Genomic DNA, 24,230 nt, shown 5'->3' on the forward strand with positions numbered 1-24,230 from the left:
ACTTCGCAGCAAGCCCTGTGTGGAAAGGCTGTGAGAATCCAAGTTACTGGTCCCTTTCACAGCAAGCAACTGCGCGCCAAGTCTGAGTCTGGGTCGTCTAGCCCGGGACTCGAAAGGAACGCATGCTATGCTCTGCTTTCAGCCACCCGACTCCTTTCCGGAGCACAAGAACCAAAAGGCCACAGCCCCTCCAAGTATCTTCCCTCCACGCCGTACGGAGCGGCTGCCGGGTCAAACTCCAAACTGAGGCGGCCGCCCCTTACCCAGCCCACGCCTCCTGCAGTCGCGAACTTCATCTCCCAGTGTCCCTGAGGGTCCAAGGCCCGCTGCACTCTGGGAGTGGTAGTTCACGCGGGCCGCTGGCCTCGACAAGAACAATAGGAGGAGTCTGGGGCGAGAACCACAACTCCCGGCGGCCCGAGAGATTGCTTTCTGGGCCGGGTCAGGCTCCCATAGTCCCAGTTCTCGCGGCCCTAGCTCGCGGCGGAAGGAGAGAGGTGCTTGAACTACATTTCCCGGAGATCCTTGCGCCTCGCCCTCTCCCGCCGCGACGCGGGGTCTAGGCTCTTTAGGTGCGGTCTAAGGGTGACCAGCCGGCCGGCCTCGGACTCCCGCTCCCGTGGTGCCCCGCGCGGCCGGCCCAGCCCCTGGCTCGTGTCGGCCCCGCGGCGGCGCTGGTTGCTGTCGTGAGCCTAAGCCGCCCCGCCCCTCCTCTGCTCCCCTCCCCCCGGCCCTGCGTACGGGCCGCCCCTCCCCCCGCCTCCCCGGCCCCTCTCACGGTGCCAAGATGGCGGCGGCGGCGGGCGGCGGCAGTTGCCCCGGGCCTGGCTCCGCGCGGGGCCGCTTCCCGGGCCGGCCGCGGGGCTCCGGCGGGGGCGGGGGCCGCGGCGGACGGGGCAACGGGGCCGAAAGAGTGCGGGTAGCTCTGCGGCGCGGCGGCGGCGCGGCGGGGCCGGGCGGAGCCGAGCCCGGGGAGGACACGGCCCTGCTCCGTTTGCTGGGACTCCACCGGGGCCTGCGCCGGCTCCGCCGCCTGTGGGCCGGCCCGCGCATTCAGCGGGGCCGGGGCCGGGGTCGGGGCCGGGGCTGGGGCCCGAGCCGGGGCTGCCTGCTGGAGGAGGAGAGCAGTGACGGGGAGTCCGACGATGAGGTGAGGCAGTCGGAGGCGTCCCCAGCGCTGGGCGGGGCGGAGGCTGGGGGCTTCCAGGGGTCTGGGTGGCCCCGAGGGGTGATGTGGGGAAGCGGAGTCCTCAGGGCTTTTGGGGAGGGAAAGGGCCCTGGAAATAGGCAGGGGAGGAGGTAGGTAGGCTGTGCGGAGCTGTCGGTGTAAGAGGCCTCTGAAAGTGGATAGAGAAGCCTGAGCTGCCGCTGAGCACTTCGGCTCGAGGCAGGTCCTGCAGAAGTGTCCTGGGCTGATCCTTCTTGGTAGTTGGCAAAGCCAGGGCTGGAGAGATTTGGGCTAGGAGGCTATGGGACTGCATGCCCAACCAGTGGTGGTTGACAGCAGAAGCGTGGCTTGAGTGGACGCGGGCTAGCCTGTGGACCTAGGCTGTGGACCTGCAAGCTGCCCCACCCGGCCTCATAAGCTCCGACACATCACATTTCACCAGTGCCCCAATTCTTCTTCCGACTAAAGTGAAGAGAGGGGAGAATGGTGGAGGGCTTCCTCTTGGGGGCAGAGGTGCAAGAGACATGGGACGTAGGTGAGACTGGGTACTCCAGCAGGTCTGAGTTCAATTCAGAATTTATCACCAGTCTCTCAGAAAGGGCTCGAAGGTGTGGGTTGTACTGCTTAGGACGGTTTGTAGCCACCTGAGTGCTCACGGCAGGTCATAATACGATAAACTATTTAATACATGTACATGCACACCCCACTTGAGTGCCCCAATTCCCATTTTTCATTCAGAGAGAAACAACAGCTTGAGAGGGTATAGACAGAGGTTCTACTTTTTTCTGAGTTGGAGGATGAGAGAATATGAGGGTAGTGGCTACTGCCTGACTTAGACCCTGTTCTGTTCCCTTTGAGCCAGTGGACCACTGATGGCTTGTGCTGGTGTGGTCCCAAACTGGGGATGCAATTTCAAAATACATTCTATCTCCATCCCTGGGAAGAGATTGTGTATTTTTGCCTTTCACCTTCTAGTCTTTTTAGTTCATTTGTAAATAGGGATACGTTAAGGGGGAAGCTGGGGATATTCCTCAATATCTGAGTCTCAGGCTAAACAAGGGCTTTAGCACTGATGCTGTTTCTCCCCTCCACCCCTGGTCCCCTAAATCAGGAGTTTCAGGGTTTTCACTCAGATGAAGATGCGGCCTCCAGTTCCCTGCGCTCTGCGCTCCGATCCCAGCGAGGTGAGTGACGGGGAAACTCTACCTCTGTAGCTTTATAGGAATGTTACTCTTGCTTTTTGTGTCAGCTCTGCCCTGCTCTAGAGTCTCTATCAGTTACCAAGTGTGTTCTGTGTCAAAGCCCCAGCTAGGCTGGGCTGTTGGGGAAGCAGACAAGTCAGAGTCCCTGCACTCCTGGAGTCTTCCTCTGTCTGCAGGGCCAGCTTAACCCATCTCCCCACACCTATTCTCCTTTTAGGTCGAGCCCCCCGAGGTCGGGGCCGCAAGCATAAGACGACCCCCCTTCCGCCTCCTCGCCTAGCAGATGTGGCTCCTGCACCCCCAAAGACTCCTGCCCGGAAACGGGGTGAGGAGGGCACAGAACGGATGGTGCAGGCACTGACCGAACTTCTCCGGCGGGCCCAGGCACCCCCAGCCCCCCGGAGCCGGGCATGTGAGTCCTCCACCCCGCGTCGGTCTCGGGGACGGCCCCCAGGACGGCCAGCAGGCCCCTGCAGGAAGAAGCAGCAAGCAGTAGTGGTGGCAGAAGCAGCTGTGACAATCCCCAGACCTGAGCCCCCGCCTCCTGTTGTTCCAGTAAAACACCGAACTGGCAGCTGGAAGTGCAAGGAGGGGCCCGGCCCAGGACCTGGGACCCCCAAGCGTGGAGGACAGTCTGGGCGAGGAGGCCGTGGAGGCAGGGGCCGAGGCCGAGGCCGCCTCCCCCTCGTGATCAAGTTTGTTTCAAAGGCCAAAAAAATGAAGATGGGACAGTTGTCCTTGGGACTTGAATCAGGTCAGGGTCAAGATCAGCATGAGGAAAGCTGGCAGGATGCCCCCCAGGGAAGAGTTGGATCTGGGCAAGGAGAGGGCCCCTGCTGGAGGAAGGAGCAGAAGCTGGAGGAGGAGGGAGAGGAGGAGAAAGAAGAGGAAGATGAGGAGGAAGAGAGAGCTGTAGCTGAGGAAGCAATGGTGCTAGCCGAGGAAAAGGAAGAGGCAAAGCTGCCATCACCACCCCTGACTCCTCCAGCCCCTCCACCTCCTCCATCCCTGCCACCCGCTTCAGCATCTCCTCCATCCCCACTTTGCCCTCCCCCCCCACCTGTCTCTCCTCCACCCCCACCAACCCCTCCACCGCCTCGTGCCCCGGAGGAGCAGGAAGAGTCCCCTCCTCCCGTGGTCCCAGCTACATGCTCGCGAAAGAGGGGCCGGCCTCCCCTAACTCCCAGCCAGCGAGCAGAGCGGGAAGCTGCTCGGGCAGGGCCAGAGGGTACCTCTCCTCCCACTCCAGTCCCCAGCACCGCCACAGGAGGCCCTCTGGAAGACAGCCCTACTGTGGCCCCCAAAAGTACCACCTTTCTGAAGAACATCCGACAGTTTATTATGCCTGTGGTGAGTGCCCGCTCTTCCCGTGTCATCAAGACACCCCGGCGATTTATGGATGAAGACCCCCCCAAGCCCCCAAAGGTGGAGGTCTCACCTACTCTAAGGCCTCCCATTGCCACCTCCCCACTGGCCCCCCAGGAACCAGCACCAGCCCCCTCTCCACCCCGTGCCCCAACTCCTCCATCTACCCCAGTCCCACTCCCTGAGAAGAGACGGTCCATCCTAAGGGAACCCACATTTCGCTGGACCTCACTGACCCGGGAACTGCCCCCTCCTCCCCCTGCTCCTCCACCGGCCCCACCCCCACTTCCTGCCCCTGTCACTCCTTCCCGGAGGCCCCTGCTCCTTCGGGCCCCTCAGTTTACCCCAAGTGAAGCCCACCTGAAGATCTACGAATCGGTGCTTACTACTCCTCCTCTTGGGGCCCCTGAAGCCCCTGAGCCAGAGCCTCCTCCTGCCGATGACTCTCCAGCTGAGCCTGAGCCGCGGGCATTGGGCCGCACGAACCACCTCAGCTTGCCTCGATTTGCCCCTGTGGTCGCCACTCCTATTAAGGCTGAGATGCCCTCCCCTGGGGCTCCAGCTCCAAGCAGTGGGCAACAGCCTCACGCTCAGCTGCAGCAGCCCCTACAGGCCTTGCAAACCCAGCTGCTGCCCCCAGCACTACCACCACAGCAGTCACTACTGCAGCCACAGTTACAGCTGCAGCCACCGCCACAGCAGGCGCCACCACTGGAAAAGGCCCGGATTGCAGGCCTGGGGTCCTTACCACTGTCTGGTGTGGAGGAGAAAATGTTCAGTCTCCTCAAGAGAGCCAAGGTGCAGCTAATCAAGATTGACCAGCAGCAGCAGCAGAAAGTGGCGTCTTTGATGCCGGTGAGCATGGTGCTTTGGCCAGGCCCCTGCATCCAGTCACTCAGACTCAATTCTCTGCAGTCCCTTTGCCTCCTGGCTCTCAGGACACCTTCTAGCATTGCAGGGAACCCTCCAAGCCAGTCTTTCCCCTGTCCCCCAGCTTCTTGGGTTCCTTCCCTGGCCCCATTTGTCCTCACTCTCCAGCCTCTGACCCTATTTATTCCCCCACCAGCCCAGCCCTGGAGGGCAGATGGAGGAGGTTGTGGGGACTGTCAAGCAGATCCCAGATAGAGGTTCTGTCAAGTCGGAAGATGAATCAGTGGAAACTAAGAGGGAGAGACCATCGGTATGGAGTGGGAAGAAGGCCCTCTGGGGAAGACTGGCAGAGGGAGTATGAGGGGCAGCTCTCCACAGGTATTCCTGGTTTCTCCTCCCCCAGGGCCCTGAGTCCCCTGTACAAGGCCCCCGCATCAAACATGTCTGCCGTCATGCTGCTGTGGCCCTGGGTCAGGCCCGGGCCATGGTGCCCGAAGACGTCCCCCGCCTCAGCGCTCTCCCTCTCCGGGATCGGCAGGACCTCAATGCGGAGGGTAGGGGCGGGTGTGTTGTGGGGAAGTTTTGACAGCTGTGTCAAATTTGGGGGTGAGTGAAGGAATCAAGAACCTGGGAGAATGGCAGCTGAGTAGGGTCCTTTGGGCCAGGTGGCAAGTGGGTTGGAGTGCTAGATCTTAGAGCAGACTTGGGAGCACCTGGAGCCTGAGCATGGTGGGAAAGTTGAATGGGATCTTGGGGAGGTCAGGGGACCAAGGTAGAACTGTGCTTTGTGGCTCCATTCCCACCTCTCCACTGCACTAGATACATCATCAGCATCTGAGACTGAGAGCGTCCCATCCCAGTCCCAGCCGGGAAAGGTGGAGTCAACAGGGCCCGGGGGAGACTCAGAGCCTGCAGGGTCTGGAGGGACCCTGGCACATGCACCCCGGCGCTCACTGCCCTCCCATCACGGCAAGAAGATGCGGATGGCACGGTGTGGACACTGTCGGGGCTGCCTGCGTGTGCAGGACTGTGGCTCCTGTGTCAACTGCCTGGACAAGCCCAAGTTTGGGGGCCCCAACACCAAGAAGCAGTGCTGTGTGTGAGTAGCTGGGGCGCAGGCTCCGTTCCCACCCATGGTTGTCAGTCACCCAGGCCTCCTGCCCCAGCAGAGCAGTGGGATTGGCATCCTTGTGGAGAGCTTCCTCTCTTCCCCCAGACCACCAGTCCCCTACCCTGGTGACGTGCTGCTCCCCTCCCCAGATACCGGAAGTGTGACAAGATAGAGGCTCGGAAGATGGAACGGCTGGCCAAAAAAGGTAACGAAGCTTGAGCAGCATTTCTTTACACAGTCTTACTGAGATGCATGCTGTAGAGGAAACCACGTCTTTCTCTGCTCTCCTCCCTTTGTCTTTGCAGTCCACCACCTTTGTCGTTTTCCCATCGTGCACTTCTGTATCTCCTGTGCTTGTTCTCTTCTGCGCTTTTTTCTGGCTTTTCTCCATCCTACTGTCCAAGTCCTTGGCTGAGCTCAGATCTTACTAAGTCCCCTGTTCCCACAGGCCGGACGATAGTGAAGACGCTGTTGCCCTGGGATTCCGATGAATCTCCTGAGGCCTCCCCTGGTCCTCCAGGCCCACGCCGGGGGGCGGGAGCTGGGGGGCCCCGGGAGGAGGTGGTGGCCCCCCCGGGGCCCGAGGAGCAGGACTCCTTCCTACTGCAGCGCAAGTCAGCCCGGCGCTGCGTCAAACAGCGACCCTCCTATGATATATTCGAGGACTCGGATGACTCAGACCCCGGGGGTCCCCCTGCTCCTCGGCGTCGGACCCCCCGGGAGAACGGTATGAATTGTTTGCTTTCGGTATCAGTCCTGTGTGTGGAAGGGTTAGGACTCCCCAACCCAAGGCTCTGTCAGTCTCCAGGAGAGTGACTGAGTGAAGAGAAGGGCAGTTTTAGTGGGCAGGGAGAACGGGTGCGGGAGGTTTTCAGTAGTTATTGAACAAGGCTCAAGTCGTCATCATGGACCTGGGCTCGTTAAAGGCCTGGGGATCTGGAAATCACATGGGGGTGGTCGAGGAGGGGGGATGGGGCAAAGAAGAGGGGGATCCTCACCACTCCTGTGTCCTGCCTAGAGCTGCCAGTGCCAGAACCAGAGGAGCAGAGTCGGCCCCGCAAACCCACCCTGCAGCCTGTGTTGCAGCTCAAGGCCCGAAGGCGCCTGGACAAGGTCAGCATAGCCCCCACACCAAGAACCTGAGCCCTGTGTGAGGTGTGGCTCCATCCCAAGGAGCTTCCTGGCAAGTCAGGGTCACAGGCTCACCTGAGTGATATAGTGTCTCTATGTCAGAGGACAGGCCCTGCGTGGGTGAAGCAGGCATCTCTTTGTGGAAGGCCAAGTAGAGTCTAGGCAAAAGGCAGGGTGGCGTAGGCTGGGGAGAGGGCAGTGAGAAGTTGGTAAATGGTGGGGCTGCAGCCCTCTTAGCACCACTGTCCCTCCCTAGGATGCTTTGGCCCCTGGCCCTTTTGCCTCTTTTCCCAATGGCTGGACTGGAAAACAAAAGTCTCCAGATGGTGTGCACCGGGTTCGTGTGGATTTTAAGGTATGGCACAGGGTGGTGGGCACTGTGCTGGGAAGAAACGTGTTGGTTACGAATGAGAACCTTGGGCTTTAAGTTTGGATCTTGCTGTGTTCCTGGCTGCTCTCTGATTCTGCATCTTCTCTTCCCTCAGGAGGATTGTGACCTGGAGAACGTGTGGCTGATGGGTGGCCTAAGTGTACTCACCTCCGTGCCAGGGGGACCACCCATGGTGTGCTTGCTGTGTGCCAGCAAAGGCCTGCATGAGGTTGGATCCCTTTCCCCTCAAGTCTCCATTAGCCCTGACTGCCTGGTGTTTGGGCCCTTTAAAGAGGGTCACCCTCCCTGGCCTCCTGGCCCCTCACTCTGCCCATTGTTCACTCTCCCCACTCCTAGTTGGTGTTCTGCCAGGTCTGCTGTGACCCTTTCCACCCATTCTGCCTGGAGGAGGCCGAGCGGCCCCTGCCCCAACATCATGACACTTGGTGCTGCCGCCGCTGCAAGTTTTGCCACGTCTGTGGGCGCAAAGGCCGGGGATCCAAGGTTTGGGCACAAGGGCCATGGCAGTGGCCGCATGGAGGAGAGGGGTGTCTCTGAGCCGGTAGGTTTTACCATTACTGTCTTTCTCTGATATCCTGCAGCACCTCCTGGAGTGTGAGCGCTGCCGCCATGCTTACCACCCAGCCTGTCTGGGGCCCAGCTACCCAACCCGAGCCACACGCAAACGGCGCCACTGGGTGAGAGATGAGGCCCCCTCCCCTGGCTTTGGAGCTCTAATTAATGCCGCCACCACCCCAGGATTGCTCTAGGCCAGGGCTCTTGGGGGTGGGAAGGTGGAGGTCCTCTTAAGAGTTTGATAAACATCACATGTCCTCTTCAAGAATTTTGCACAGATAAGATTTCTGTGCAGAATTTATATGTAATGGTTTTACAGGCTCGTGGATTCCGTAGTCCCCAGTTCACAGCCCCCTGCTGTAGCCTCATCTCTTCCGTCTCTGCGAGTCTCCACACTTCATCTCTCTCCTTCCCTGCTTCTTTCCCTCTCCATCCTCCGCTTCACCTCTCCTGCACACCTGTTCTCCTTACCCATCCTTCTGCATCTGTCTCCTGCCCACTCGTCTTTGCCCCTCCCCACTTCACGCTGCTCCAGCCTGGTGTCTGGTTCTCCCCCTAACATTGCCCTGTCCCCCCAGATCTGCTCAGCCTGCGTGCGATGTAAGAGCTGTGGGGCGACTCCAGGCAAGAACTGGGACGTCGAGTGGTCGGGAGATTACAGCCTCTGCCCCAGGTGCACCCAGCTCTTTGAGAAAGGTGGGGACCTGGCAGGGGACCGGGGCCCCGGGGGCCACCGGGGAGTGGGCCAGGTTTCTAGACAAGCATTTGGAAGAGATTCTCTCTGCTAGTATTTCTCCACTCTGTTCTCCTCTGGAGCCTTTCTTTCCATTCAAAGTACTCTTTTGTAGGAGCCTATCTAGTACTTAAGAGAGGGACACGGCTCCTCTGAGGGCAGTGGGAGTGGAGGGCTTGGACCCCACCCTCATGGTGGTCCCGGAAGTACCTCCTAGAACCTTAAGTCTCCGCTGAGCTCTCTGAAGACCTGGGCTTCCTCGTTGGCTCAAGCAGCAGGTTTAGCAAGGCTCTTTGCGTTGTGAGCCCTTGGGGCTGCAGAGTTAGGAGAGCATCCTTATCTTTAGCCATCCTTTGGGGCATGGTAGGGCCCCAAGTTGGGCAGGACAGGGCAGCTCGTGCAGCAGTCGTGGGCCAGCTGGCCTCCATGCCAGGCTGCTGAGGGCAGCTCATGGCACCAACCCCTCTGACTTGCCTCTTCTTGCTCTAGGAAACTACTGCCCGATCTGCACACGCTGCTATGAAGACAATGACTACGAGAGCAAGATGATGCAGTGTGCACAATGTGACCACTGGGTGCATGCCAAGTGTGAGGGGCTCTCGGGTGAGTGGACGGAAGACTGGGGTGTGGCCTCAGCCCTGTCCTGCCCCTTGCCACAGGCTCTCAGAGGACAGCGAAATGTTCTTAGTGACCTGGGGCGGTTTGAGAACTTCCATGTCACTGAAACCATTTTTCTTTTTCCTGCCCTGGCCATTCTAGATGAAGACTACGAGATCCTTTCAGGGCTGCCAGACTCGGTGCTGTACACCTGTGGGCCATGTGCTGGGGCCACACACCCTCGCTGGCGAGAGGCCCTGAGTGGGGCCCTACAGGGGGGCCTGCGCCAGGTGCTTCAGGGCCTGCTGAGCTCCAAGGTGGCAGGCCCACTGCTGCTGTGCACCCAGGTCTGCGGGCCCGGATGACTGGACGGGAGGGGCCCAGCCCAGCACGAGCCCTGCTGACTTCCCCTCTTTGCAGTGTGGGCAGGAAGGACAGCAGCTACACCCAGGGCCCTGTGATCTGCACGCTGTGAGGCGGCGCTTCGAGGAGGGCCACTACAAGTCTGTGGTGAGTGGGACACTGAGGAGCCGCTGCGTGCCTGGGGGAGAGGATTGGGGTGGGGGCTCGGGTCCTGACAAACCCCCTTACAGCACAGCTTCATGGAGGACGTGGTGGGCATCCTGATGAGGCACTCTGAGGAAGGAGAGATGCTGGAGCGCCGGGCTGGAGGCCAGACCAAGGGGCTCCTACTGAAGGTGAGCTCTTTGGGGGCTGCCCTCAGGGTGGCTTGCATGGTAGCAGGGAAGAGAGAGTGGGTTCCTGCCCCCACCACCTCTCCTGGGGAAGATAGTTCTTCTCATCCTGTTAACCTGCTCCCCAGCTGCTAGAGTCTGCGTTCGGCTGGTTCGACGCCCACGACCCCAAGTACTGGCGACGGAGTACCCGGCTGCCGAAGTGAGCAAGACTGGGTAGCAGGAGGGGAACCAGGGAGTGAGGGCAAAGGCAGGGGCACCTGGGAATCCGGGGTCCAGCTGGACTGAGAATAGACAAGGAGCAGGGTTAGGGTCTTGGAGGGCATGGGACCAGGATGAGAGTCCCCAGTGGTTCTAGATGAGCAGAGACTCAGATTGTGTGGTTAATTCTTTCTTTGGCTGTACATTATGCAAGGTGGTGCTGGGGACAGCAGTGGGCAAGCCATGTTTGGGGGGTTAGGCAGGCACTGATAACCTGGACAGTTAGGGCTTTGATGGGGAGGCCCAGGGGCTGTGGGAGCTCAGAGGAGGTGCCTGCCTAGGAGCCTCAGGCCTGAGGCTTTCAGAGAAATGACATCTAAGCTGAAAAGTGGAGGAGACATATTTTGGGCATGAAGAACAGTATTTTATGTGGCAAAGGTGGCACGAGAGGGTCTGGCTTGTTTGGAAGGCTGAGAGAAGTTTCACATAGAGGACAGAGGGGGTCATGGCATAATCAGGTTGATATTACGGGTGGGCCCCAGTCCAGCACCCCTCGATAGATGTGTCAGAGGCTGACCCTGCCTGTCCACAGCGGAGTCCTTCCCAATGCGGTGTTGCCCCCATCCCTGGACCACGTCTATGCTCAGTGGAGGCAGCAGGAACCAGAGACCCCAGAATCAGGGCAGCCTCCAGGCGATCCCTCAACAGGTACTGGGCAGTTGGGGCTAGAAGCTTGATCGCTTAGTTGGTGGGCCAGGCTCCAGGTCCTCATTCTTGGACCGTCCTTCCCAAACCCCTACCAGCTTTCCAGGGCAAGGATTCAGCTGCTTTCTCACACCTGGAGGACCCCCGTCAGTGTGCACTCTGCCTCAAATACGGGGATGCGGACTCTAAGGTGAGGGCTACTGCATGAAGACCCAGGTTGTAGGGTCTGGTCTCTGACTCCTCCCCTCACACCACGACTCTGCCCCCAGGAGGCGGGACGGCTCCTGTACATTGGGCAGAATGAGTGGACACACGTCAACTGTGCCATTTGGTCAGCCGAAGTGTTTGAAGAAAACGATGGCTCCCTCAAGAACGTGCATGCTGCTGTGGCTCGAGGGAGGCAGATGGTGAGGGCGTGGGCCTGAAGAGGGGGCAGTTCTCGGGGACTGGCGTGGGGTCCAACTGTAGTAGAGACAGCTCTGGTTTCACAGTCTCTGCCACAGCTTGTCCTTGGTGCCTCTTCTGGCTGTCCAGGACTCTAGTGCTGCAGCGAAAGCAAGTCTTTTCCTATTTGTGCTCTCTGGCTTAATGTGGGCCTGAAGCCTCGGAGACTAAAAGTTAGATGATCTCCTGTTACTAAGCTTGTGTGGCATTTACCTCTTACTGCATCCCTGTGAGGTGAGGTACTGCGTGGGAACCCCCACTCTGTGCGGTGCCGCCAGCTCACCCTCAGGAAGCAGGATGAGAGAGACCTGCCACAGCGGGCAGATGCGAGGGTTCAGTGAAGTAATACGGGCTCCGCGTTAGAACAGTGTGAGGAAACCTTAGCTCCTGTTGTTTTTCTTCCCGCTGCAACTCTGATTCAAGGAGTCTGCGCTTGTTTTGATGTATGCCTGGGCCTGGATGCCACTGGTGGGGAGTAATGTGCTGTTGTTCTGTGAGGTGCTAGGCTCGGCAGGGGCCCAAGAAGTCTTTGAGGACAGCGATGCTGGGTGTCAGGCCCTGGCTTCCTCGCTTAGCAGCCCCTTCTGCCCATAGCGCTGTGAACTCTGCCTGAAGCCTGGTGCCACGGTGGGCTGCTGCCTTTCCTCCTGCCTCAGCAACTTCCACTTCATGTGCGCCCGGGCCAGCTACTGCATCTTCCAGGATGACAAGAAAGTGTTCTGCCAGAAGCACACAGACCTGTTGGATGGCAAGGTGGGCCCTCACTTTGGGGACACAGTGCCCCACTGCTCGCTCTCTCCTTCCTCTCAAGGAGCCCCGTAGCCCCTCGGGCCTCACCCAGCTGCTTCTTAGTATCTCTTCCTTGTTCCCTTACCCTCCGCCCCCAGTGCTTTAGTCAAGCCCCTTGACTAACCAGTCTGTGGAGTGAGCCTTCCCTCACATCCCCCTCACCCCCTCACCAATCCAGCAACCCCATTTGCCACCCACCTCCCAGGAGATCGTGAACCCTGACGGTTTTGATGTTCTCCGCCGAGTCTACGTGGACTTTGAGGGCATCAATTTCAAGCGAAAGTTCTTGACGGGGCTTGAACCTGATGCCATCAATGTACTAATTGGTAAGCAGCTTGCTTTCTCCCCTCATCTTCCTGACCCTGCCTAGGCCCGCTCTCCTGACCTCTCCCACCCACCTGTACCATAGGCTCCATCCGGATCGACTCCTTGGGCACTCTGTCTGACCTCTCAGACTGTGAGGGACGGCTCTTCCCCATTGGCTACCAGTGAGCAACCCAAGGGGCGTTGGTGGGGCTGGGGGCTTGTGGGGCTGGGGGCTTCCAGGGCTGGATCTTGTTTCCCAGGTTGTCCTGACCCTTTTGTCCCACACGCCACCTCCCCCCACCTCCCCCCGCCCCAGGTGCTCCCGTCTGTACTGGAGCACAGTGGATGCTCGGCGGCGCTGCTGGTATCGGTGCCGGATCCTGGAGTATCGGCCATGGGGGCCAAGGGAAGAGCCGGTTCACCTGGAGGCAGCAGAAGAGAACCAGACCATTGTGCACAGTCCTGCCCCTTGCTCAGGTACGGCCTTGGAGCGCACGCATTTTCCTCCCTGAGTGCTGCCCTCCGCAAACAGCTACCCATCAAGCGTTGTTCTCCTGTGCCCTAATGGAACCCAGGATGTTTGCCATTGTTCTGTTTGTTGTGGTGGTGGTAGCTTAAGATTAACTTCATGCCTGGAAGTGAGGAGAGAGTTAGGTGCGCCCTAACTGCTTGTGAGGGTGGCAGCTTCTGGACAAATGTAAGGAGCATTTATGGCCACCTGACTTGGGGCTCCGTCCTTGTGTTATGCTCCCCACAGCCCCTTGTAAAAGGGAAAAGCTCCTTTGTACATCCTAGAAAGGGCATAGTGGTGGAGCCAGGATTCAACCCTAGATCTGCTCATTTCCCAAACTCACACCTTCCCCTCCATGCTAGCGCTTAGGGCCAGTTGGCAGGAAGCACAGAATGGGCTCAAGGACTGGTAGAGAAGAGAGGTCCTGGTGGGCCCAGTGGGAGGAGGGAGAGATGTGGATCATGCTTGTGGGCAAGGTGTTTGTTCTGGGTTGGAGCACAACATGGAAAGAGGGTACGGCCATCCTGGCTGGAAACACCGGAGTATTGGGAGGAGGCAGCAGAGATCACCTTGTACAGATTGGGTGGAGCCAGGTAATGGGGCACCACAAGCGCCAGGATGGGGTGGATGCGTTTGATGTGGCTGGGATATGCAGCGCAAGTAAGAAAGTGGTAGGGCTGGCCGTGCTGGAGGGAGGGCAGTACCCTGAATGGGTACTGAATCTGGGAGGGAACAGCAGGCATCCAGGAAGTGAGGAAATGGCAAAGGATGGGTCACAAAGGGACTCTGAGCCAGGTGTATGGGGAGGTTTTGCAGAAGTCAGAGAGGTCTGAGACCTGGGCCATGACTGGGAACGCAAGCACCTTGTGCCCAGGTCAAGGGCCAGACGGAGGTGTGGGTGCCTCAAAAGAATGAAAGGTGTGTGAGCAGAGGCTTTCACAAGGAGCCCCCGCCACCCACGATCCCATTCTCTTGCCTCTCTAGAGCCCCCAGATCATGTGGACCCCCCGCCAGATACAGATGCCCTTATCCCTAGAGCTCCTGAGCACCACCCACCCGTTCAGAACCCGGACCCCCCACCTCGGCTGGATCCAAGCAGCGCCCCTCCTCCAGCCCCCCGCTCCTTCTCGGGGGCTCGAATCAAAGTGCCCAACTACTCACCATCCCGGAGGCCCTTGGGGGGTGTGTCCTTTGGACCCCTGCCCTCGCCTGGTGTGTACCTGGAAGTCCTGGGGAGGGGTGGGGCAGGGTGAGGCAGGAACTCCTGGCTGACACCGACCCTTCCCCCTACAGGAAGTCCATCTTCTCTGACCCACCACATCCCTACGGTGGGAGACCCGGACTTCCCAGCTCCCCCGAGACGCTCCCGTCGCCCCAGCCCTCTGGCTTCCAGGCTGCCACCTTCACGGCGGGCCTCTCCCCCTCTCAGAACCTCTCCTCAGCTCAGGGTGCCCCCTCCTACCTCAGTCGTTAGAGCCCTCACACCTACCTCAGGGGAGCTGGCTCCCCCAAGCCGGGCCCCGTCTCCTCCACCACCCCCTGAAGACCTGGGCCCAGACTTTGAGGACATGGAGGTGGTGTCAGGACTGAGTGCTGCTGACCTGGACTTTGCGGCCAGCCTGCTGGGGACTGAGCCCTTCCAGGAAGAGATTGTGGCTGCGGGGGCCGGGGGGAGCAGCCACGGGGGCCTGGGGGACAGCTCAGAGGAGGAGGCCGGCCCCACCCCCCGCTACGTCCACTTCCCCGTGACTGTGGTGTCCGGCCCTGCCCTGGCCCCTGGTGCCCTCCCCGGAGCCCCCCGCATTGAACAGCTGGATGGAGTGGATGATGGCACCGACAGCGAGGCCGAGGCAGTCCAGCAGCCTCGGGGCCAGGGGACTCCTACTTCAGGGCCAGGAGCAGGCCGGGCGGGGGTCATCGGGGCTGCAGGGGACAGGGCCCGACCTCCCGAGGACTTGCCGTCAGAAATTGTGGATTTTGTGTTGAAGAACCTAGGGGGCCCTGGGGAGGGCGGTGCTGGACCCAGAGAGGAGCCCCTTCCCCCAGCACCTCCCCTGGCCAATGGCAGCCAGCCCCCTCAGGGCCTGCCCCCTAACCCAGCTGACCCCACCCGGACGTTTGCCTGGCTCCCTGGACCCCCAGGGGTCCGGGTATTGAGCCTGGGCCCTGCCCCTGAGCCCCCGAAACCTGCCGCATCCAAGATCATCCTCGTCAACAAGCTGGGGCAGGTGTTTGTAAAGATGGCGGGGGAGGGTGAACCTGTCTCACCTCCAGTGAAGCCACCGCCTCTGCCCCCTCCCATGCCCCCCACGGCCCCCACTTCCTGGACTCTGCCCCCAGGACCCCTGCTGGGTGTGTTGCCAGTGGTAGGGGTGGTCCGCCCTGCCCCGCCCCCACCCCCCCCTCCATTGACGCTGGTGTTGAGCAGTGGGCCCCCCAGCCCACCCCGCCAGGCCATCCGTGTCAAAAGGGTGTCCACCTTCTCTGGCCGTTCTCCACCAGCGCCTCCACCCAGCAAGACTCCCCGGCTGGAGGAAGATGGAGAGTCCTTGGAAGACCCCCCCCAGGGTCCAGGGCCTTGTGGCAGTGGGTGAGTGAGTGGCCAGGCTGTGGAGTGGGAGAGAGGTGGGCAGGGGAAGGCAGTTAGCCTTCTTACGGTGCCCCTACCCCAGGTTCAGCCGAGTGAGGATGAAAACGCCCACCGTGCGTGGAGTTCTCGACCTGGATGATTCTGGGGAGCTCACTGCGGAGGAAAGCCCGAGGTGAGTGGCCAGCCTCCTTTCCCTGGAGGCTCTGGTACCGCTGTCCTTTCCTCCTTCTGACAGGTCTCTTCTCACAGGCCCCTTCAGGACCGGTCCCCTCTGCTGCCACTTCCCGAAGGTGGTCCTCCCCGGGCCCCTGATGGTCCCCCTGACCTGCTGCTTGAGTCCCAGTGGCACCACTACTCAGGTGAGGACCAGCCTCTCTCTCTCACTGCCTCCCTCCGCCATTCTTGTCTCAGCTGAGTAACTGACATACACAATTGGTCCACTTTAAACACTCCCTGGGTATTGCACATTGCACACTCAAAGTGGATACAAGCCTGAGGTGGGGTGCTACGGTTGCAGAGATACCCTTAGGAGCTTGTGGCCTGTGGCAGAAACAGACACATGCCTGTCCATTGTCCCCAAGAGGTCAAAGAAGGGCTTCAGAACTTCGTGTGCCAGGGTCAGAGGGTTAGGTAAGGTACCTAGTAAAGCCAAAGATGGGGTTCTGGGGATCATTCAGAAAGGGTTCAGCCCACTTGAGACCCAGAGGAAGGGCAAGAGCAGTAGGGAAATCAGAGGAGAGTGGTGTCCAGAGGCTCAGGGAAGGCAGTAGTCGGTCATCCCAACTGCTGCAGAGGCCACCATGCACATGGGGTCTGGGAAAGGTGTACTGTCTGTGCAGGTAGCACAGGGTGGGGAAGATGTGTCAGAGTCCAAAACTGAAGACAGTGGGTGATGAGGAAGCCAGAACAAAGCCCAGGCACCTCACCAAAAAGCTCAGCTGAGAGTCTTGGGTTGGGGGAGAGGGTGGGACAGACTTACAGGGGTTTTGTGTGAGGGCTGTGAAAGCAAAGGCAAGAAGGAAGTTGAATGGGACTCATGGATGGAAAAGGAGGTGGGAGGAGGTGTGGCAGTCAGGTTTGAATTGGAGACCCCTGAGACAGAAGGACACGAGGAAGGTGTACAGGCATATCTCGTTTTATTGCCCTTCAGTTATCAACATTTTTTACAAATTGAAGGTTTGTGGAAACCCTGCATGGAGCAAGTCTTATCAGTGTCATTTTTCCAACAGTATTTGCTCACTTTGTGTCTCTGTGTCACACTTTGGTAATTTTCATAATACTTCAAACTTTTTCATTATCTGTTACGGTGATCTGTGATCAGTGATCTTTGCTGTTACTATTGCAAGAAGATTACAACTTGATGAAAGCTCAGATGATGGTTAGCATATTTTAGTGATGATTAAGGTATGTACATTGTTTTTTTAGCCATAATTCTGTTGCACTTTCAAGAGACTACAATGTAGTGTAAACATAACTTTTATATGCCCTTGGAAACCCAAAAGATTTGTTGACTTGCTTTATTTCAGTATTTACCCTAATGCGGTGGTCCGGAACCGAACCCGCAATATCTCCGAGTTATGCCTGTACTTGCAGAGATAATGAGACATCAGGATGCAGGATGGGGCACTTGAAGCAGTTCTGGCTGATGGACTCAGTGAAGCTGGAAGGGCAGTGCTCTGCTGGTCATGGAGGGCAGGGGGAGAGGGAGTGGGCTCCAGCCGAGTAAGCTGGTAATTGAGCAGCCCAAGGCTCAGAATTTCTTGTGGCCCCAGTCCTGTTGGGATGTGTGGATTTTCTCCATTATGTAGAGCTCAACTGCTGAGTAAGGAAGTGGAATGAAGTAGACTGAGACTGTTTAGCTGAAAGGCTACTTACAGGGGTCAGAGATGGTGTAAGGAGGTGGTAGTGACCGTGACAGACAGGTCCCTGCCCATAGGGACCAGACACATTTTGCTAGAGGAAACCGACATGTAATTAGCAAGTGTACTTCAGCTTAGAATGAGCGCTGTGAGAAAGAAGCCAGTGAGAGAGTGCCTGGGCGAGGCCTGTGTCTACAGACTGGTCTGTGTAGTTGTGTTCAGGGAACAGAATGGAAGTGAGGGTGGAGAAAGGCGGAAGAAGTCAGAGAAGGACCCTGGGGCACTTGGAGGCTTGGAGATGATGTGGGTCACACAGCAAGAGTTAGGTTTAGTCTTGCTTAGGGCCAGAGGGTGGGCATATGGGCAGGTTGGCCCAAAGAAGTTATGTGGGGAAGAAAGTATGGCCATGTGAGTCCTGCCTCTCCTAAAATGTGCTTCATTCAAAACATTTGCCCCCATCCCACTCATCCTAGGTACAGTGGTCGGGCCTCAGTTCACATCCTGCTTGAGCCAATAGCATCATTTGGTGCACGGATCCCTCCCTTCTTGAAGCACGTCCTTTTCCTGGCTTCCAGCCCTCTCCTCCCCTCCAGTTGTGGCTCATTGTTCTAGTCTGTCAACTTTGGTGTGTCCCAGGACCCTGGCCTTGACTTCTCTATCTCCACTTACCCCTAAGTGCTCTTGTCTATCTTCCTGGCTCTAAATCCTATCTCTAATTCTGGTAGCTCCCAAATTGCTAGCCAGGCTCCTATATCCTGCTGCCCGCCTGCCATCTCTGCCACAAGTTGAAAGGGGAGGTTTTCTAAGAGGGATCTCTGACTCAGTGTGTCTTAAACTGAGTTCTTGACTTTCACTACAAACTTGTTTCTCCCTTACCTTTACTGCTTCAATCAGTGGCCGTTGTATCCTTCCAGTTGTTTAGACTCCACATTTGGAGTTGTCCTTGACTCTCCTCTTTCTCACATCCACATCACCTATGTTAGCTAGGCCTGTCTGTTGTAGCTTTAAATTCTTTAGCCCTTGAGAAGTCCCTTGTAGTGTACATATGCTTGATTCTGTGAGTATGGGCTTTCTATAATACTATATTGGTAATCTTTGCAGAAATGGGGTGCACATTAAAAAATTGTTGTTTAGTCAATAAGTCATGTCTACCTCTTTTGCGACCCCATGGCCTATACTCCAGCAGGCTCCTGTGTCCATGGGATTTTTCAGACAAGAATACTGGAGTGGGTTGCCGTTTCCTTCTCCAGAGGATCATCCCAACCCAGGGATTGAACATGCATCTCCTGCTTGGCAGGCAGATTCTTTACCACTGAGCTAACCTTAACCCTAACCCTAGCCCACTTAAAAAAACACATGTGCAAAAGTTCTCCAGTATTTTAAATTTTGTGTGAGATTCAGAAGAATGAGGAGTAGATGGGCATTTGTGACAGACTGAATTTGAGTGAGCTGTGAACATGTCCTACAGAAAAGGGACCGTAGGCCCTTTAGAAGACGTAATGTCCATTCTGTAGGATTCATTGGGCAGATATTGCAAGAGGAAGGCCATTAAATCTAGTAACTGTGCTTGTACCCGAGGAGGAAGGGAAGGCAGAGGGGAGCCAGGGACGTTTGAGTCAAGGAAGGGTGACCCTCCCCAACTCTGATCTGCTCCCTGGGACCAGGTGAGGCTTCAAGCTCCGAGGAAGAGCCTCCATCCCCAGAGGACAAAGAGAACCAGGCCCCTAAACGGGCTGGCCCACACCTGCGTTTCGAGATCAGCAGTGAGGATGGGTTCAGCGTGGAGGCAGAGAGCTTGGAAGGTGAGTTGGAGATAGTGTTGACAGGGAGGGGAGATGTTCCATAGAACATCATCCTGACAGCTCTGGCCCTGCCCTCTCCCCAGGGGCATGGAGAACTCTGATTGAGAAGGTGCAAGAGGCCCGAGGGCATGCCCGGCTCAGACATCTCTCCTTCAGTGGTAACTGAGGGGGTCCACAGGGATGCTGGGAGCTGGGATGACTCCCAGTTGACAGGATGGGCCTCCGACATGACCAATGTGTCTTCACCGTTGACTCCCCAGGAATGAGTGGGGCAAGGCTCCTGGGCATCCACCATGATGCTGTCATCTTCCTGGCAGAGCAGCTGCCCGGGGCTCAGCGCTGCCAGCACTACAAGTTCCGCTACCACCAGCAGGGAGAGGGCCAGGAGGAGCCACCCCTGAATCCCCATGGGGCAGCCCGCGCTGAGGTCTATCTCCGGTGAGAGGTCTGGGGTGTGGTGCCTGGGTCCGGGTAGCCCTAGAGGAGTTCTCAAGGGTGGAAATTCAGTCTGCACAGATTGGAAACTGAGGTCTGAGGAGAAGACACTAGGCTACTCCAGAAGTTGTTTCTGGAGACCACATCAGAATGAACCCCGTCTCTTCCTTTTTGCTGTGTCTTCAATAGTAGCAGTATTCTTCCTGCCCCACCAGCAGCAGGCCCAGGCCAAAGAATAGATGGGTAGCATCTTCCTGAGAGAATGGCTACGAACCTCCCTCCTTTCCTCCCTCCCACCTGCAGCAAGTGCACCTTTGACATGTTCAACTTCCTGGCCTCCCAGCACCGGGTGCTTCCTGAGGGAGCCACCTGTGACGAGGAAGAGGACGAGGTGCAGCTCAGGTCAACCAGGTATGGGGGGCAGGCCAGGGTGTGCTGGGGGTGGTCTGGAAGGGCCCAAAAGAGGGTAATCAGGGCAAGAGAAGTCATTTCTGGGTACCAGCCTGTGTGACACTGCCATCCCCCACCAGACGTGCCACCAGTCTGGAGCTGCCCATGGCCATGCGCTTTCGCCACCTCAAGAAGACATCCAAAGAGGCTGTGGGTGTCTACAGGTTTGTGGGGTTGTGGGGAGGATGCCCCTGGGTGGACAGGCAGGTGCCCTGGTCAGGGGCTGCCTTGGTTCTGTCCCCCTGACCTCCCCCTTGCCCATCCTACCCTGCAGATCTGCCATCCACGGGCGGGGCCTGTTCTGTAAGCGCAACATCGATGCCGGCGAGATGGTCATCGAGTACTCTGGTATTGTTATTCGCTCTGTGCTGACTGACAAGCGGGAGAAGTTCTATGATGGGAAGGTAGGCTCTGCCAGGCCATGGGAATGAGGCAGCTGAAACAGGGCGGTCCATGGGAACAGAGCCTCTGACGTCCCCACCCTGTCCCTGTAGGGCATTGGGTGCTACATGTTCCGCATGGATGACTTTGACGTGGTGGACGCCACCATGCATGGCAATGCCGCCCGCTTCATCAACCACTCGTGTGAGCCCAATTGCTTCTCTCGAGTCATCCATGTGGAGGGCCAGAAGCACATCGTCATCTTCGCCCTGCGCCGCATCCTGCGTGGTGAGGAGCTCACCTATGACTACAAGTTCCCCATTGAGGATGCCAGCAACAAGCTGCCCTGCAACTGTGGCGCCAAGCGCTGCCGTCGCTTCCTTAACTGAAGCAGTAGCTGCCTGCCACTCCCCCCGCTGCCATCTTGCCCCTAGCCTGGGGGCTCCCTCGTCCCTCCCAGAGCATCTCACCCCCACCCTCATGTTCAGGGTGGATGTGGGCATGCAGGTGGCGAGGGCCCTGCCTCCACCCCTCCAGCCCACCCAGCAATCGCCCCCTTCTTGCCCTGGGGGCCCAGGATGTAGATATTGTACAAAAGTTTCTAAATCCCTTCTTTTCTATGCACTTTTTTATTTAAGGGGGTGGGATCCCAGGTGGGAACCTCCCCACAATAAAGTCTGTCAATGTTTGGAGAGGTCGTCTTCCATTTGTATGGTGCTAGGGACAGGTAGGACCTCCTGTTTCTCTGTGCCCCACACCCATCCTGAGCCAGGGAAACCTGTCAGCCTGAACAGGTAGGTAAGAGGGCATGGTTCAGAACTAGAATTGTGGGGTCTGTGAAGGCTCAGAGCTAAATACAATACCTGTTCTGGGTTAGAATTGAATTAAGTCCTTGTGGATGAACTCTCGCTGGGGAGCAGGGCCTTTTCTTAGAGGGGACCCTGGTTGCCCAGAGGTAACCCACAGCTGGTCTTGTGAGGTGGGATTGGCCCATTCCGTGGGGGTGGGATTAGAAGGGGAATCGGGATGTCTTAGGTTTTGGCCCAATTAAGACTTCAGGGGTGGGGAGCGGCATGCAAGATCCTAGTTTCCTGACGGGAAATCAAACCCAGGCCCCTTGTAGTGGAAATGCAGAGTTGGAACTACTGTGCTGCCAGGAATTCCTAATTCATGCTGTTTTAAGAGGGCTCTTCATGAGGCCTGGAGACAGCAGCACTTACTTCAATAGAAACTTTATTGAATACTAGGCCAGGCAAGCCCCTGATGAGCCAAGTTTGGACAGCACCTGCAGTGCATCTGCCCTCCCTATCTGGGCCAGGTGTGTGCCAAGCTGGCCCAGAGAGGCAGAGGGCTCCCGTGCCACCACCATCTCAATCAGAGCCCTCAGAGGTGAGCGACTGGGCCGCAGTGAGTAGGCGAAAGTGGACCAGGCAGCAGGCAGTCCGTATCTTGCAGCCAGGTGTCGAGTGGTGCCACAGGCCATCCTCCCACCTGGCCCAGGCTCAGGGTCTAGCAACAGGATCAGCTCCTCCAGCACCTCCAGCTCATCCAGGAGGCGAGACAGGGGCTGCGACTCCAGGCTTGGCATCTCTGGGAGACAAAGTGAGGAGTGAGGTAGGGGGAGTTCAAGCTTCCAGTCCACCTCCCCATCCTTGGTGTATCCTCAACTAACCCCTGCCTAGGAGTGGAGACAGAGAGACCTCCTTCCATGAGTCCCTTGCCTCTGAAGTCTCCAGGGAGGCTGGAGAGGACAAGTGCAAGAAGCGGGTGTGGGTGTCAAGGTCGCTGCAAACCAAGCTAGGATATGGGTGTTGGACTGCTTTCCCTTGGTCGAGGCGACGGTGGTGCCTTTGCAGGGCAAGCAGGATTATGGCTGAGGTCACGAGCAGAACCAGCACTAGGAACAGGGCAAAACTCAAACTCGGCCAGGCTTGCTGAGGGGCTTTGTGCTCAGAAGTCCACGAAACACTGGGAATCCCTGGTGAGCTGGGCTCTTGGGAGCTAAGGATGCTCGATTTTCCAGGTGTCAGTGGGCAGGGCTCTTTGTTAGGGACAGGCTTCTGGAAAACAAGGGGTTGGAATAAAGTGCGAGGCATGCCCTATTTCTGAATCCTCAGCACAAACCTCTCATCCTTACATCCCTCAATGGGTCCACATCCCCGCCTGATCCAGCCCCCGCCCCCCGCAACCCCCGACTCCTTTAACCCAGGCAAGTCATCTCCAGATACCATGGCCCCATCCCTACCCTCTTCAGTTAAGCTACTCCCCTTCCCTTAATAAGACCCCACCCATCCGATCCCAAGTCACGCCTCCAGTTCTCGCCCTGCTCCTTCAAGCTGCACACCTGCCCAGGCCCTCTAAAATCTAAGCAGTACCTCTCGGCAGGGCCGCCCAGTTCCACCGCGGCTCCCCGAGGGAATGGGTGCCGTTGCTCCGCCGCCACAAAGGCTACATAGCTCCGCGCTGTTGCGATTGCACTGTCCAGGAGGACACTCTTGGAAGGGGTGCATTACGTGATTGCCAGCATCATCCAGCCCGCAGTTTTCCGAAAACTCTAGGTCTGGTGGGAGAGAGTCTCACGTGCTGTTGTCAAGCCGGCCTTCTCTGCGCTAGCTACGCCCTTTCATCTATGCCCTATCCTTGCAGGCCCCGCCCCTTGTACGGTACTCACCCAACCTATCAGCGGACGTGTCCACCTCTATCCCCGCCCCATATTATCTCAGGCAGCCTCCCAACCCTCTCTACCCAGGCCCCGCCCCTTAAATTGTCCCGCCCACTTCTTCCTCATTGCTCGGTTCCCGCCTAATGGGTCACACACCTTCACCTTGACCTTAACCCACACATCTCCCTTCGTCGCAGGCTTAGCCCCCATCCTCACTTGTCTACGCACAACCCACCGCCCCTACCCCGAAGCAAACCTCACAGGCCTTTGCACACAGACCTCGCCCCTCCCCTCGCCCCCATCACCCTTTAACTCCGCCCGAACATATGCAAACGCCCAGTTCCCCGCTCCTCACCCGCGCAAGGGGGCGGCCCGAAGCGCTGCAGGCAGCTGCCGCAGCACCGGTTGTCAGGGTTCCAGTACTCGAGGCGGCCGCAGTGCTGAGAGGCCTCCCAAGGCGCCGCCTGGGCCAGGAGCAGCACAGCAGTCGGGAGGAGGCGTAGGGGCCCCATCCGGGAGGAGCCTGCAATCTGGGGGCCCCTGACCACACGACTTCCTGCACAGCGCTTCTGCCGCACTTGCCAGGAAACCGGGGCAGAAGAAGGAAGCAGTGGATGTGGAGGCATAGGATCCTCAGTCCCCTTCAGAAGCCAGGAATCTATCCCCCAGCCCCTAGTCCAACTCCTGGCCGGTTATCAGAAAGGCCATAAGGCCTTTGAGATCGCTAGAGCGAGAACTCTAGAGCCAGATTGTGTGGATTTACAACCTATCTCTGCCATCTTCCTGCCCTCTTTTCCCATCTGTAAAATGGGATAATAATAGTAACCTGTCTCATAGGGTAACTGGAGAAGTAAAACTATGAGTGAAAGTAAAGCATTTAGAACAGTATCTGGCATAGAATACCTACTTCAATCGCGGGCAGTGGGCATGGAGGACCCAATCCTCACCCACTACACACTCCCACCCAATGCCCAGCAACCCCTTACCTTAGTTCCTAACCATAATCTCCTCCAGATTAGGAGTCCTCCAACCTGCTGCAACCAAGCATCTCCCTCGAGAGTCATCAGCCAGATGTGAAGTTTCCAGCACAAAGGCAGCCCCACCTATCCAGTCCCACTTGGGGATTTCTGGGACCCTGGGTGTTCTGCTTTTGCATCTGTTGTTGGAAGTTCCTTGGCTGAGGTTGTGGCCAGAGCCCGGACCCACTTCCCCTTTTCACCAGATGTGGGGGTGGAAGGAAACCAGCCCACAGCAAGGCTTAAGCTAACAACAAAGCT

The 24,230-nt window shown here is 58.0% G+C and overlaps 2 protein-coding genes across 10 annotated transcripts; one reads left to right on the top strand and one right to left on the bottom strand.

Annotated features, from left to right (window-relative positions):
• The first annotated feature begins 570 nt into the window (after positions 1-570).
• KMT2B (lysine methyltransferase 2B) lies at positions 571-20,983 on the top strand. Of its 7 annotated transcripts, XM_059877504.1 has the most exons (38): positions 571-1,150; positions 2,280-2,352; positions 2,588-2,782; positions 2,927-4,590; positions 4,802-4,915; positions 5,009-5,159; positions 5,425-5,704; positions 5,866-5,921; positions 6,165-6,443; positions 6,735-6,829; positions 7,104-7,202; positions 7,333-7,446; positions 7,575-7,721; positions 7,820-7,915; positions 8,372-8,489; positions 9,016-9,129; positions 9,286-9,470; positions 9,544-9,633; positions 9,717-9,821; positions 9,947-10,020; positions 10,612-10,727; positions 10,823-10,914; positions 10,994-11,131; positions 11,763-11,921; positions 12,136-12,283; positions 12,367-12,445; positions 12,580-12,740; positions 13,759-13,986; positions 14,068-15,364; positions 15,447-15,536; positions 15,614-15,723; positions 18,888-19,025; positions 19,109-19,183; positions 19,286-19,463; positions 19,764-19,871; positions 19,991-20,074; positions 20,185-20,314; positions 20,405-20,983. In XM_059877504.1, exons 1-38 carry the CDS (start codon positions 788-790, stop codon positions 20,678-20,680), a joined length of 8,019 nt encoding a protein of 2,672 aa, XP_059733487.1. In that variant the 5' UTR covers positions 571-787; the 3' UTR covers positions 20,681-20,983. The 7 variants fall into 7 exon arrangements, with proteins under 7 accessions (XP_059733487.1, XP_059733486.1, XP_003587289.1 ...); XM_059877503.1 differs by having other exon boundaries at positions 2,588-4,590; XM_003587241.6 differs by having other exon boundaries at positions 2,588-4,590; positions 12,163-12,283.
• A 524-nt stretch (positions 20,984-21,507) lies between these two features.
• IGFLR1 (IGF like family receptor 1) lies at positions 21,508-24,132 on the bottom strand. Of its 3 annotated transcripts, none has more exons than NM_001099167.2 (5): positions 23,940-24,132; positions 23,309-23,530; positions 22,667-22,851; positions 21,964-22,348; positions 21,508-21,881 (listed from the first exon to the last, which is right to left on the bottom strand). In NM_001099167.2, exons 2-5 carry the CDS (start codon positions 23,463-23,465, stop codon positions 21,535-21,537), a joined length of 1,074 nt encoding a protein of 357 aa, NP_001092637.1. In that variant the 5' UTR covers positions 23,466-23,530; positions 23,940-24,132; the 3' UTR covers positions 21,508-21,534. The 3 variants fall into 3 exon arrangements, with proteins under 3 accessions (NP_001092637.1, XP_024834293.1, XP_059732917.1); XM_024978525.2 differs by having other exon boundaries at positions 21,964-22,351; positions 23,940-24,030; XM_059876934.1 differs by having other exon boundaries at positions 21,964-22,351; positions 23,309-24,017.
• Between the last annotated feature and the right edge of the window lie 98 nt (positions 24,133-24,230).

This window comes from Bos taurus, chromosome 18 (assembly GCF_002263795.3).
Source record: "Bos taurus isolate L1 Dominette 01449 registration number 42190680 breed Hereford chromosome 18, ARS-UCD2.0, whole genome shotgun sequence".
Taxonomy (NCBI): Eukaryota; Metazoa; Chordata; class Mammalia; order Artiodactyla; family Bovidae; genus Bos; species Bos taurus.